The sequence below is a fragment of the Mizuhopecten yessoensis genome, unplaced genomic scaffold (genome assembly GCF_002113885.1).
Source record: "Mizuhopecten yessoensis strain PY_sf001 unplaced genomic scaffold, ASM211388v2 scaffold6361, whole genome shotgun sequence".
Lineage (NCBI taxonomy): Eukaryota > Metazoa > Mollusca > Bivalvia > Pectinida > Pectinidae > Mizuhopecten > Mizuhopecten yessoensis.
In genome coordinates, this window is record NW_018406511.1 from 747847 (window position 1) to 764009 (window position 16163).

At 37.6% G+C, this 16163-nt stretch overlaps 1 protein-coding gene across 1 annotated transcript in view; it reads right to left on the reverse strand.

Annotated features, from left to right (window-relative positions):
• Positions 1-14411, reverse strand: part of LOC110451989 (GATA zinc finger domain-containing protein 14-like) — a 28100-nt gene extending 13689 nt beyond the window's left edge. Inside the window, exon 1 of the mRNA XM_021500229.1 lies at positions 14344-14411. Coding sequence (XP_021355904.1) covers positions 14344-14407 — 64 coding nt within the window. The 5' untranslated portion in view covers positions 14408-14411. The remainder of the gene's footprint in view (positions 1-14343) is intronic.
• Positions 14412-16163: the final 1752 nt, after the last annotated feature.

Consider the following 16163-nt stretch of genomic DNA (forward strand, 5'->3'; position numbering starts at 1 on the left):
TGCACGACTTAGGATGAACTGCAGCTCCTTAAACACTCACCTGTTTGCACGAAATTTAGTTGATAGTCCCATGTGCTCATGTAATTTGTCTACTGAAACTACAGAACATTTCCTCCTCCAATGTCCTAACTACCAGCAGCTGAGAATCCAATGTTTTAGTCGCCTACCTCCTAACTATAATGTAAGCTTTTTACTTTATGGTAGACCCGAACTACCAATTAACTTAAATGAAATTATTTTTGACTGTGTTCAAAACTTCATCATTCAGTCTAGACGTTTTTAAAGAAACTTTAACTTCATTCATATCAGTAATCATGTTTGTTGTGGTTTGTATTCATGCAATCAGCGTTTGTTCTCTCAATGCAGTTTTGATGCCCATCGCTTCCCCATCAAACATCGTCCCCCATCCCACTATAAATCCTTGCACTCTTTCTCTTTCTTTTCCCTGCACATGTTATACTTTATATATATTTATATTTATTTATATGAATTATAATATTGTCAGTACTGATCCATAGCTGCTGTTATGTCTACAAGGAGACGGATTTACATAAGTACTATGTACTTGTTTCTGGATCCTTTTCTGTATTTATAACCATGTACTATTGTAATTAATACCATAAAATAAAGTTTAAACTAACACCGGATAGTACGTCGTCAGCCAGGACATTGTGGAAGTAGAACCTATCACAGCGTGTCAACCCCGTAACACAGGATAGTACGTCGTCAGCCAGGACCTTGGGGGGAGTAGCACCTATCACAACGTGTCAAACTCTTAACACAGGATAGTACGTCGTCAGCCAGGACATTGGGGGAGTAGCCCCTATCACAACGTGTCAAACCCGTAACACAGGACAGTACGTCGTCAGCCAGGACATTGGGGGGAGTAGCCCCTATCACAACGTGTCAAACCCGTAACACAGGACAGTACGTCGTCAGCCAGGACATTGGGGGGAGTAGCCCCTATCACAACGTGTCAAACCCGTAACACAGGACAGTACGTCGTCAGCCAGGACATTGGGGGGAGTAGCCCCTATCACAACGTGTCAAACCCGTAACACAGGATAGAACGTCGTCAGCCAGGACATTGGGGGAGTAGCACCTATCACAGCGTGTCACCCCCGTAACACAGGATAGTACGTCGTCAGCCAGGACCTTGGGGGGAGTAGCACCTATCACAACGTGTCAAACCCGTAACATAGGATAGTACGTTGTCAGCCAGGACATTGGGGGAGCAGCACCTATCACAACGTGTCAAACCCGTAACACAGGATAGTACGTCGTCAGCCAGGACATTGTGGAAGTAGAACCTATCACAGCGTGTCAACCCCGTAACACAGGATAGAACGTCGTCAGCCAGGACATTGGGGGAGTAGCACCTATCACAGCGTGTCACCCCCGTAACACAGGATAGTACGTCGTCAGCCAGGCCATTGGGGGAGTAGCACCTATCACAACGTGTCAAACTCTTAACACAGGATAGTACGTCGTCAGCCAGGACATTAGGGGAGAAGCACCTATCCCAACGTGTCAAACCCGTAACATAGGATAATACGTCGTCAGCCAGGACATTGGGGGAGTAGCACCTATCACAACGTGTCAACCCCGTAACACAGGATAGTACGTCGTCAGACAGGACATTGGGGGGAGTAGCACCTATCACAACGTGTCAAACTCGTAACACAGGATAGTACGTCGTCAGCCAGGACATTAGGGGAGAAGCACCTATCCCAACGTGTCAAACCCGTAACAAAGGATAGTACGTCGTCAGCCAGGACATTGGGGGGAGTAGCACCTATCACACCGTGTCAAACCCGTAACACAGGATAGTACGTCGTCAGCCAGGACATTGGTTATTCACAGAAGATCCTGATTATGAGGCTACGATGGCTACGCTTTGTGTAGTGTAGAAAACCTCTCCTGGATATTTATGGTACCTTCATTACAATCATCTTTATCTTAAATGTAATCGTAGTGCATGCGGAACTCACCGTGGTATATGTGTTTTACCATATACACACTTGACTCGATAGAATATGGCCAGTGTTTGGGAGGGCTTAAAACGGTTTCCTTCCATTACTTTACAACATTGTGCGAATATTTTATCGTGTTGCTCCCACAATTTTCTACATAATTTTTGATTGAGATGTGTATTTATGTCCGTATTCTGGTGGCTCATTGTGTTGACACTCACATACATCATGACATAAGTAAGCAGTGTGTTTCGGTGTTTACATACGTTTAACATTCCGTCTAGGTTAAATATTTAATGTCTTTAGAAAGATCGGTAATTATATATAAATAACCCAATCAATGAAAGATCTATATTTATCAGCGAGGCTTTAATAGTTTAGAGTATCCAATGAAGGAATCAGTGACCTAGGTAAAACAGTACACACACTGGCAATGAAAGAACATACGTCACTACTTGTTTAAGGTCGTTAACCGCCCTTCCCTCCCGAAAAACAAACAAACAAGCAGTGACGCATGTTCTATCACTGCCTGTATGAGTGCTGTTTTCCATACTAACAAAACTATGTTTCCCTCTATTCAGTCGTGTAAGAAAAGTGTTTCAGTCATAAAGAATGCTTAATGCCTGTATGTGTGCTGTTTCCCTCTCAGTCATAAAGAATGCTTCATCATTTTCTGTAATCATTGATTTGGTATCCGTTTAAAGTCGGAGATATATGAGGACCAAAAGCCGTTTTGATTTAACTGTGAGTTTATAAATCAAGGATATATAATTTATAATATAGGGTTTCGGCTGAATACCACATTAAGTCATGTCTATATTCGATACAGATATTTCTTGTGTGAAAGGCCATACGGGTGAAATATGTAAGGTATTTAATTGTTAAATTTCCACTAATACGGGTGAAATATGTAAGGTTTCTAATTATTAAATTTCCACTATACGGGTGAAATATGTAAGGTATTTGATTGTTAAATTTCCACTATACGGGTAAAATATGTAAGGTATTTAATTGTTAAATTTCCACTATACGGGTGACATATGAAAGGTATCTAATTGTTAAATTCCCTGTAATACGGGTGAAATATGTAAGGGATTTAATTGTTAAATTTCGACTATACGGGTGAAATATGTAAGGTATTTAATTGTTAAATTTCCACTATACGGGTGAAATATGAAAGGTATCTAATTGTTAAATTCCCTGCAATACGGGTGAAATAAGTAATGTTTTTAATTGTTGAATTCCCTGACAAACGGGTAAAATTTAAAGGGTTTTAATTTTTGAATTCACTTCCATAAGGGTGAAATATGATAAGGATTTAATGGTTCCCTGTTATACGAGTGAAATGTATACATTATTCATTTTTTTAGTTCCCTGCAATACTATGTATTCGTTTGCCATACTAGTAAAATATATTAGTAAACATGACAATTTCCAGTTGTTATGCAATGTAAGGACGCAATGTAAGGACGCAAGTGCTCCGGCATCAGAAACAGTGAAAATTCGTATGACGTCACACTTAACAAACAAGGCTGGGAGTCATTTTAGTGGGATATTTCCGTATTTCCAAATTTATCTTACTGACACATTGCATTGCATTCAGTAGAGGCCCTAATCTATTTATGAGCTACCAATGCAACCATGTATTCTACCATCGATTCATCTACATTTCAACAGAAAATAGTATGTGTTTAATGAAGTAAAAAAGTACTGTTCTGTTGGTAACAAAAATTGATAACCTGACCCAGTCAAAGACATCCTTTCTGACATCTGTCACATGCTACTGGTTTTTAGGTTCATAGTATCCATAATAACTTGTCCATGGAACTTATTGTTTTGCAGGTACGATACTGCTAGTTATAGGGACATGCTTTGTTTGTATTTAATTCCGAAACTTGACTTACTACATGTAGTACCAGCCCGGCCAGTATACACACATATATAACAACCATTTCTAGCAAGATGATTGTATGAGGGTTATCGTCGTATTGCGATACCGTGATTGGTATACTATAGAAGAGAAAGTCATGACATATGGATCTGAAGGAACTCGGTAGATCTTTTGATCAATCTTCAACATCATTCCCTCTTATCCAAACATCGAAATATTACATTCTATACAATTCCATACCTCATACAAGACTAAATGAACGACCGGTGTAACATTAAAAATTGACCCTCGTTGAAAAAGGAACCGGGGTCAGTTTTCAACGTACCCGCGGGGAGCCGTTGAAAACTGACTCTCCCGTTGGAAACGGACCCTTACTTTGTCCGAAGTACCAAAATGATCTCATGTACTTATGCGTCCATCGTCCGACCAAATAAGGTCAGTATGACCTATTTCTCAATATTTGAAATACACTAACTGAAATTATCATGGGGTTCAGAAATATGCATATTCTGTTTACCTTAATTAGGTGAATTTAAAAAACATTGACCTTCATTACTAAAAAGTGTCATTGGGTTCAGAAATGAACTCAGATTGTTGTTTCGCCTAATTAGGTCAATTTCTCCTTTCCCCGGGTTGTTGATTCCCTTTCTCCTTCCCCCAGGTTGTTGATTCCCTTTCTCCTCTCCCCGGGTTGTTGATTCACTTTCTCCTCTCCCCGGGCTGAATTTTCCCTTTCTCCTTCCCCCGGGTTGTTAAATTCCCTTTCTCCTCTCCCCCTGGTTGTTGATTCCCTTTCTCATTCCCCGGGTTGTTGATTCCGTTTCTCCCTCCCCCGGGTCTAGCCCCGCGATGCTTTTTCACACTCAGATGACTGAATTGTCAAAGCTATAGTCACACCAGAAAAAGGGTCTTCAATACTTAATTACACTTAATTAAGGCAGTGGTACGGGCATCCTTAAATGACGACACAGATTAATGGCAACTTTTCCCGCCATTTTATGAATAATTGGATTATATTCACATTTTTGTACATACTTTTTCATAATAATATCTTTCTCAAACCACAATGTCCAATATATCATTATATTTACATTCTTGATGCTTATTCTGTACATGAATCTACCAACTGAAAACAACTGCCATTAGACCATGAGTAGATTCTCGTACAACCGGTCAGCTAATTTCACACACAGTGACAAATCATAGTACTACGCGTAGTACCGTTTTGGAGAAGAGTTATATCAGTACATGTAGCTGCTCTACATGCGATCCACAGGATATGTAGATCAGCTACTGCTATTCAACTCCGCAATGTACATGGGAAAAAATCCGTTCGATCCCAACATAAAGGTCAGAAATACCAACTTTTGTTTACAAAAATGAATCAACCAGTATATGGAAACGTACCACAATCAGTAGCCTCTCTTTACTCCAATTATTATGCAATATGAATTATGAACAACTGTAGCATACATTGTGAAAAAAGATAAAAAAAAAATAAAAAAATAAAAAAAATAAAAAAAAAATGGAAAGAAATAGTTTGCATGATTGTCCTATTAGCAGTAAAGATGATAGCTCCATACAGACTACATAAAACTGTCGTGCCGTTACGTCCATGAACGAAAGAATTATATTAAATTTAAAGTAGATCTGGAGAGTTATCAACATAAAAGTGTAGACTGTTTCAAGCTATATTTGCTGTAACGTCCATTAGCAGAACGGTTGATCGCGCAGGGATTTACCTGTGAAAATTGAATTCTGAAGAATTTACATAGATTTCTTAACACTTTGTTAAATGTTTTATGGTGACAGCGTCACTTCGCTAATCGACGACAGTATGACTAATGAAATTCATTGGCTTCATTCAAATGCAATATGATATATGTATATCAATATAAGGGCTTCGAGAACTAACGCATCGATCTCTTTAACATAAGAAAGGACTCATGTTTTCAATCATTGACCCTATCTTGAATTCAGACTCCGTCCATGTCTTGGAACCACACTAGTTACAAGGTCACGTTCTTTACGAACAATGTTCCCGTCTTACTGGCTGTCTAACGTCAGACTATGTAACGTCAGGCTATGTAAAGTGAGGTTATGTAAAGTCGTCAGGCTGTGTAAAGTCAGATTATGTAACGTTAGGCTATGTAAAGTCAGGTTATGTAACGTCAGGCTGTGTAAAGTCAGGTTATGTAACGTCAGGCTGTGTAACGTCAGGTTATGTAACGTCAGGCTATGTAACGTCAGACTGTGTGACGTCAGCCTGTGTAACGTCAGGCTATGTAACGTCAGACTGAGAAACGTCTGGCTGTGTAAAGTCTGGCTGTGTAACGTCAGGTTATGTAACGTCAGGCTATGTAACGTCAGACTGTGTAACGTCAGGCTATGTAACGTCAGGCTGTGTAACGTCAGGCTGTGTAACGTCTGGCTGTGTAACGTCTGGTTATGTAACGTCAGGCTATGTAACGTCAGACTGTGTGACGTCAGGCTGTGTAACGTCAGGCTATGTAACGTCAGACTGAGTAACGTCTGGCTGTGTAACGTCTGGCTGTGTAACGTCTGGCTTTGTAACGTCAGGCTTTGTAACGTCAGACTGTGTGACGTCTGGCTGTGTAACGTCAGGCTATGTAACGTCAGGCTATGTAACGTCAGACTGTGTGACGTCTGGCTGTGTAACGTCAGGCTATGTAACGTCAGGCTGTGTAACGCCAGGCTATGGAAAGTCAGACTGTGTAACGTCAGGCTGTGTAACGTCAGGCTGTGTAACGGCAGGCTATGTAAAGTCAGACTGTGTAACGTCAGGCTGGGAAATGTCAGGCTATGTAACGTCAGGCTGTGTAACGTCAGGCTATGTTACGTCAGGCTATACAAAGTCAGATTATGTAATGTCAGGCTGTGTAACGTCAGGTTATGTAAAGTCAGGCTATGTAAAGTCAGGCTGTGTAACGTCAGGCTGTGTAACGTCAGACTGTGTGACGTCAGGCTATGTAACGTCAGGCTATGTAAAGTCAGGCTATGTAACGTCAGGCTGTGTAATGTCAGGCTATGTAACGTCAGGCTGTGTAACGTCAGGCTGTGTAAAGTCAGACTGTGTAACGTCAGGCTGTGTAACGTCAGGCTGTGTAACGTCAGGCTATGTTACGTCAGGCTATATAAAGTCAGATTATGTAATGTCAGGCTGTGTAACGTCAGGTTATGTAAAGTCAGGCTATGTAAAGTCAGGCTGTGTAAAGTCAGACTGTGTGACGTCAGGCTATGTAACGTCAGGCTGTGTAACGTCAGGCTGTGTAAAGTCCGGCTATGTAAAGTCAGGCTGTGTAAAGTCAGACTGTGTGACGTCAGGCTATGTAACGTCAGGCTGTGTACCGTCAGGCTGTGTAACGTCAGGCTGTGTAACGTCCGGCTATGTAAAGTCAGACTGTGTAACGTCAGGCTGTGTAACGTCAGGCTATGTAACGTCAGGCTATGTAACGTCAGGCTGTGCAGAGTCAGACTATGTAACGTCAGGCTGTGTAAAGTCAGGTTTTGTAAAGTCAGGTTATGTAAAGTCGTCAGGCTATGTAACGTCAGGCTATGTAAAGTCAGACTGTGTAACGTCAGGCTGTGTAACGTCAGGCTGTGTAACGTCAGGCTATGTAAAGTCAGACTATGTAACGTCAGGCTGTGTAACGTCAGGCTATGTAAAGTCAGACTATGTAACGTCAGGCTATATAAAGTAAGACTGTGTAACGTCAGGCTGTGTAATGTCAGGCTATGTAACGTCAGGCTGTGTAACGTCAGGCTATGTAAAGTCGGATTATGTAATGTCAGGCTGTGTAACGTCAGACTCTGTAACGTCAGGCTGTGGAAAGTCAGGTTTTGTAAAGTCAGGCTATGTAAAGTCAGACTGTGTAACGTCAGGCTGTGTAACGTCAGGCTCTTCAGGCTATGGCTATGTAAAGTCAGATTATGTAATGTCAGGCTGTGTAACGTCAGACTATGTAACGTCAGGCTGTGTAAAGTCAGGTTTTGTAAAGTCAGGTTATGTAAAGTCGTCAGGCTATGTAACGTCAGGCTATGTAAAGTCAGACTGTGTAACGTCAGGCTGTGTAACGTCAGGCTGTGTAACGTCCGGCTATGTAAAGTCAGACTGTGTAACGTCAGGCTGTGTGACGTCAGGCTGTGTAACGTCCGGCTATGTAAAGTCAGACTGTGTAACGTCAGGCTGTGTAACGTCAGGCTATGTAACGTCAGGCTATGTAAAGTCAGATTATGCAATTTCAGGTAATGTAAAGTCGTCAGGCTATGTAACGTCACTCTGTGTAAAGTTAGGCTATGTAACGTCAGGGTGTGTAACGTTAGGCTATGTAACGTCAGACAATGTAACGTCAGACTGTGTTAAGTCAGATTATGTTACTTCAGGCTATGTAAAGTCAGGCTATGTAACGTCAGACTGTGTAACGTCAGATTATGTTACTTCAGGCTATGTAACGTCAGATTATGTACCTTCAGGCTATGCAAAGTCAGGCTATGTAAAGTCAGACTGTGTAACTTCAGGCTATGCAAAGTCAGGCTATGTAAAGTCAGACTGTGTAACGTCAGGCTATGTAAAGTCAGGCTATGTAAAGTCGGACTATGTAACGTCAGGATTGTTAAGTCAGATTATGTAACTTCAGGCTATGTAAAGTCAGGCTACGTAAAGTCAGGATGTGTAAAGTCAGGCTATGTAACGTGAGGCTATGTAACGTGATGCTATGTAAAGTCAGGTTGTGCAAAGTCAGGATATGTAAAGTCCGACTGTCTAATACTCTTGAAAGGTATTTTGTTTTGCTTATATTTCATATTGGTTTATATGTTATTTATGGGCACAAACACACCGTCAGTTTAAGTAAAACTGAAGAGAAAGGCAGAAAACTCTATATTTTGTGAGAGAGAATGGACTGATAGAGAACACCACCAATTTAAACTTGAACAGGGTTAGGGTAGGGTTTTACCCTGGTATAGTGTCATGAACAGTTGGCCCTGCTAGTGCACAGCACCATTTACTGCAGCATAAAAAACACCATCAATTTACACTTGATTTAATGCCGTGAACAGTTGGCCCCGCTAGTACACAGCACCATATACCGCAGCAAAAAGAACACCATCAATATAACCCTGGTATAATGCCGGACCATATGCGGTTATACACAGCAACATGCAGTTCATCTTAATATTGATGTTAATAATTATCTCATTAACAGGGGATGGCATGAATTAATATTAGGTGTTTTTAGTAAGAATGGTACAATTATACTTTCACTGCCGATTCGAGCGAGGCGAAGATTTTGTTTGAATATGTATACTAAGCTGTTTCAAGCACTGCAAAGCGTAGAACAGCAAAACTTTACCGGACATTATTTCCATTGACAAACAGATCGAGTGAGGCGTAGAATAGTTTTCTGAGTTTCAAATATATATTTTATATACGTAGAGTATTTATATTTTATGTTGGTAAAAAGAAATTGGTAAAGATGTGGATTTTTGGTAAAAATGTGCATGTTTGTGTCAGGCCCTTACAATGGTCACCTTTTAAAGTTTAAGGGGGCTTTTCTGTAGATTTAGCTGATACTGCTGCATTGTAAATAATGCACTTTGTTACTTTGTAACCGATGAGTCGAAAGACTTAAGGTAATAAAGAACTTGAACTTGACATGTACATTTAGTTTAGGCGAGAATTTTAGCAATTTAATGTAAATTTATTTTGTCATAAATGTGAATTATGATTTATCTGTTTGTCTTTTATCGAACAAGGGCAACACCAATACAAATGATAAATTATGTATATGTATATTAAAAACAATTCTAATGAATGGATATACACGCCCATCGTTTATGCTCACATTGGTTTTTACTCACCTGACGAAGTGATGCTAAGGAGGGTGCTTCATTGTATTTGACATTTTTGACGTTTAAGTAGTGACCTATAATGGACTCTATAATAGGCATATATAGATATTCAAACTGCTGGCAAGGGCAAGCCATAGAAATCAGAAGGAAACCCCAAATGAAATGGAGGAAAATCTTCAAAAACCTTGGTCCAGATTATTTCTGGATACGGAAAAAAGGGTGTTACCCGGGCAACTAGGGCAACATCCCTGGGTCCGCCATTATTAAATAATGCAAATATGCAGCGGTGAAACCTGTTTTCAGTTATAACCAGTATCTCGCAGACCAGATCAAGAGACGGGAACGATGTTTGTTTGTTTATTTGTTTGCTTTTTAACAGTCGGGGAAAATATTCCCATGAAGTGACTGGTTAAAAAGATTAATAACGGGAAAACCTTTGTTTAGATTGTGTGCGCGTTCTAAACACCCTATATCAGATACATATGACCATACCCTTTTGATCAGTACTATTAAATTCAACCCGGAAGAATTCTACTCGACACTATCTCTTATCAAAATCCTTTTTTGTTAAAAATCGTTATCAGCCATTTTATTATATATAATATAATTTGTCAGAGGTAAAAGCAATAAAAAAGCGGAAAAAAAAATCTAATACATACATCTGAATACAAGTAGAATTGAGTTCAATTTTGATTAGAGTCAAATGTTTGCCTTCCTTTCATTTTGTCGTTTTTGTAAAAAAAAAAGGTGACCTAGATATATCTTTCATTGTGTGTTTTTAATAGGTAGTATTATCAGTGAATATTACAGTTTGGAAGATTTTTAAATCCTACAGTTTAGACGGTATAATTGTTAACGTGAGAAATGACCTATATGCACCCGTGTGTGGTGGTGTATATCGGTTTGTTATTAAGTCTGTATCAGTTACACGAGTCAACCTATAGGGAGCATTGTTTACTTAATTTACCTGAGGGTTCTTTTGTCGGCTTGTTGATATTAAGTTAAACATATCAACTGAAATAAATCGACTCTACGAAATTTACAAAAACTATGCACATTTCATTTTAATACTGCGCAATTAAATCGTTTTTTTTTTTAATATTATCAAGTCAATTTATACATAATATAAACGTGTTGATATAGATGTGGCGTTGTTTACTTGATACTTGTTGACATCATCAGATATAACGCAACATGTTGACAAAAACGATGTTCCTGTTCCGCACGAAAGCTTGAGTTAATGGTGTCGACTTTTACTGAAGTAAGCGTGCCGCAATCTATTGGGAAAAAACTGTGATGAAAATTAAAGTTATAAAAGTTCATAAATGATATAATCAGAAAGGACTCATGTTTTCAATCTTGATATATCTTTCATTGTGTGTTTTTAATAGGTAGTATTATCAGTGAAAATTACAGTTTGGAAGATTTTTAAATCCTACAGTTTAGACGATATAATTGTTACCGTGAGAAATGACCTATATGCACCTGTGTGTGGCGGTGTATATCGGTTTGTTATTAAGTCTGTATAAGTTACACGAGTCAACCTATAAGGAGCATTGTTTACTTAATTTACCTGAGGTGTTTTTTGTCGGCTTGTTGATATTAAGTTAAACATATCAACTGAAATAAATCGACTCTACGAATTTTTTTTAAATACTATCAAGTCAATTTATACATAATATAAACGTGTTGATATATATGTGGCGTTGTTTACTTGATATAACGCAACATGTTGACAAAAACGATGTTCCGCACGAAAGCCTGAGTTAATGATGTCGACTTTTACTGAAGTAAACGTGCCGCAATCTATTGGGAAAAAACTGTGATGAAAATTAAAGTTATAAAAGTTCATAAATGGTATAAGTTTATTGATATATAATGATTCAAAATTCCTCTGCCTTACATTTCGAGAAACGAGATGTAAAGAGAGCTGAATCCAACGAATAGCGACTATATCTTCGACTTGATAGGAAGAAATGTTTACTTGCCCGCTTTTCGACCACGTTTTCGGATGAACATCGCCATTACTTCGTTCATGTCTGAGCATGCTTAACATGGAAATATCGAATTCGATACGGCACGTAATAGAATAATATTAAATTCCCTTTTAGTTGTTATGTTTGACACGCTTTACTTTGTGAGTGTAGTAAAAAGGGAAAGCTTATATCTTTGATATGTATGAAAATAATAAATACCAGATTTATCATGTTGACCAGAAAAAAAGGCAAATTAAGCGACATGGTACGTTTAAGTCTATATGATTACATTGTAACACATGCGTGTTGATTTATAGGTAGAACTCTTTACCTGACTTTTGTCGGCTTGTTGATATTCAATTTAACAGGTCAACACAAAGTATATGACTTCTTAAAGAAGTCGTCTAAAGTTATGTTCACAAACGAAACCCTGACATGTGCAGTTATTTATCAACAAGCCGACAAAAGTCAGGTAACTCACCGTTGTGGACATCGTACAATTAGTCTACCACTACTATATGTATTGAAAACAAGTAAACACGTCAACCTTTTGTAAGTGAACAGAGTGTTTGTCAACTTCTTAAAATAACAAAGATTTATTTCACATTTACAAGCGGTTTTTAACAAAATTATAACTGAAGATATTTTAAAACATTGAAAAGTCGGTAACACTTATTCGTGATCCAAAGGACTCATTTACAGGATTACAAATAAACAATATATGGACATATTCATATCAAGTACCTATCTCAAGGTATATGTCCTGACATACACAAAAACAAATGCTTGTAACTTGAACTATTATTTGTTGGGTGTATATTAATAAGTCTATATCTAACAGCCTTTGTCGCTCTGTATCAAAGATAGGTATCGTATTACGTAACATATAGCTGCTGTACGTAATGTAATAAAACACGGAATACAATACCCACCTTTGATACAGAGAGACAAAGACATATACAACAAAGTAAAGATCAGTTCGAGACTGTTTCTAGTTTAACTTTTCCTTAAGACAACTTCTCCTGTTTTATTCCAACAATGATATGAAAATATTTCTATCGCTTCATATACTCAATTTTGTCTTTGATTCGTTTTAGTTTGGTTTTATTTTGATCAATGTCATTTTAACATCTAATGACTTTTAAGGACGTGTTTTGTCACTAAGCAGTTTTTACACTGTGTTTCTAATAGATTTGTATTGTCACTTTTTATAACCGTCAGAATTAAGTTCGTTACAGTGTTACTTGTATGAAATTATAGACCAACTTACACCGAATATGCATTTGTAAGAAATGTATGTGTCTGTTTTGACCCTTGGAAAGCATTTCAAACGTGAAATACATGAACTACCTACTATTGTCTATGGATACGGAGATGTATGAAATGTAGAACGTTTTTCACCTTAAATTATCTTTTTGATAACAACGTAGGCGAATTTCTTTCATACCAATGAGGACCACTGGGAACATAAGACAGGTTTCTAAGTTAATTTGGTATTAAAGTTGAATGACAAAATTTGTTTAAGAGTCACAAAGTACTTCATTCAAACGATTGAAAGTCGGTGAACATCTAAAAACCGCTTTCGTTATGGTTTATGAATTTCATGAATTTCATTAAAATCCAATAGTTTCTAAACAAAGTCGTGATATCTTTAAAGAAAAATGGTGGTGGTGGGGGGCTCACAAGTTAATCTTTGTGTTTATCAATTTACATAAAAGTTTACAAAATTGCAGTAAAATTAATATCAAAAGTATCATTTTAATGAGTATGCTGAGGTTATCATGTACATCTCACATGTTGGCTGTCGTTCTGTCGATGTACTGCCCTCTGCTCTGTAGACATAGCCACGTTCTGGCCGCTAATTCTCATCATATTCTTTTGCTCTCGAGACAATACGTGAATCTGTTTTTAGTTCTGTGTTTTTCCCCAATTTGATACAGAGTCGCTAAAACAATAATAAATTAGTAAAATAGAAGTTCCAAATTGTTTATTTCATATTAAATAAACCGTTGACTAATAGGATGAGCAGAGTTTACCAATCATACCTCTTTAAGTGCTCTCTGAATTCCCGTTATTATATTTATTACATCATATAAAAGCCCTGACCATGTGATCAATATAGCCTTATTCATTTAAAACATATTGAGTGTTGAACTGGAGGCGTGCGGTAATTTAAGCTTTGTTCAGAAAAAGACGTGAAATGAAAAGAAAATACAGAAAAGGAGAATTATCTTAACCATTACGTTTTTATATGTGTATAAGGGACGATCCTGTGGAATCACATTGAATGCTTGTTTTAAATTTTGAACATTATAGCATGATATGGCGACATGAAATCAACGTTACTGGTGTCAGCAATCACCAAACCTGAAGCTATCGGCAGACCTTCCTATGGTAGACATGATGGATTTCGTGTTCTCTTTGCGTGTATTCTGAATGCTTTGAGCTTTGATACCACGTTTTAGGAAAACGAAGAAACACGCTATGATACAAAGTAAAACTTCGAATCCTAACTTTTATAACATTAATTTTATAGTTGAAAGCAAAGCATACAAATAAGTAGTTATTCTAATTCCTAAATGCTTAAATAAAAACTCTATTTTGTATCGTTGATTGTATACTATACACTTACCTTCGGCGAATTCTGTTAGCATACTGTCCACAATAAACACCACTACAATGTTTCTGATAAACATTCTGTTAAGCTGTTTGTACACAAGAGTTTTGATGAAATAACAATTAGAATGTGATGTTCCCTGCCCAGGGTAGATCTGGAACTGGTGTGTCGTTATTAGTGATTAAAGTACTGATAGGCTTCAACGCCTCTCATTCAATACTCCGTTTCAAAAAGCCTATCTTTTTACCTACTGTGATATGCAGTAAGTCTCAAACCAGTGGTCATCAACCGATGTTCTCATACACAGAGGATAACCCTCTTATGAATATTCATTAGGCCACGACTTTGAATCCGCCTCTCATACCTTTCGATTGTTATGCTATTTTCTATCGACGAACGTCTTTTTCGATATGTGTGAGCGACTCTGATAATCGCATGGGGAAGGATAAAGAGACTCATTAGTGGTGGTGCCCAAACATGACTGTGTGGAATAAATATTACTGCTAACTAAAAATACACATAAAGTGGCATGATGCGGCGATGAGATTTCGGATTCTCTATCACATGCAAGGAAATATCAGTCAAAATCTTCCTTAGAACTCATTTTAGGTAGTGGGATTGTTTAAAGTTAACGAAACTGCTCCAAAAGACTGATAATCACAATTTCAAAGTCAAGTCAGAAGTTAATTTCACCATAAAAAATCAGCCATATTGGAACTACTTTTGTAAAACTATGGAGGCCCATATAGTGTAATACCATTACCAAACATTATTTTTTTCTAAAACCACCTTTTTAACCGAAAATGAATGCATGATATGTATGTTATGGTTTGTTAAAAAAAAAAGTCATTAACAAAAATTAGATCACAGTAGTTGATTTAGTTGATTCATATCAAGTACCTATCTCAAGGTATATTTCCTGACATGCACAAAAACAAATGCTTGTAACTTGAACTATTATTTGTTGGGTGTATATCAGTACGTCTATATCTAACAGCCTTTGTCGCTCTGTATCAAATATAGGTATTGTATTACGTAACATATAGCTGCTATACGTAATGTAATAAAACACGTAATAAAATACCCACCTTTGATACAGAGAGACAAAGGCCTGAAAAACAAAGTAAAGATCAGTGGAGACTGTTTCTTGTTTAACTTTCCCTTAAGACAACTTCTCCTGTTTTATTCCAACAATGAAACGAAAATATTTCTATCGCTTCATATACTCAATTTTGTCTTCGGACGGTTTTAGTTTGGTTTTATTTTGATTAATGTCATTTAAACATCTAATGACTTTTAAGGACGTGTTTTGTCACTTAGCAGTTTTTACATTTTGTTTCTAATATATTATTGTCACTTTTTATTACCGTCAGAATTAGGTTCGTTACAGTGTTACTTGTATAAAGTTTTAGACCAACTTACACCGAATATGCATTTGTAAGAAATGCATGTGTCTGTTTTGACCTTTGGAAAGCATTTCAAACGTGAAATACAAGAACTACCTACTTTAGTCTATGGATACGGAGATGTATGAAACATAGAACGTTTTTCACCTTAAATTATCTTTTTGATAACAACGTAAGCGAATTTCTTTCATACCAATGAGGACCACTGGGAACATAAGACAGGTTTCTAAGTTAATTTGGTATTAAAGTTGAATGACAAAATTTGTTTAAGAGTCACAAAGTACTTCATTCAAACGATTGAAAGTCGGTGAAAATCTAAAATCGCTTTCGTAATGGTTTATGAATTTCATTAAAATCCAACAGTTTCTAAACAAAATCGTGATATCTTTAAAGAAAAATGGTGGTGGTGGGGGCCTCACAAGTTAATCT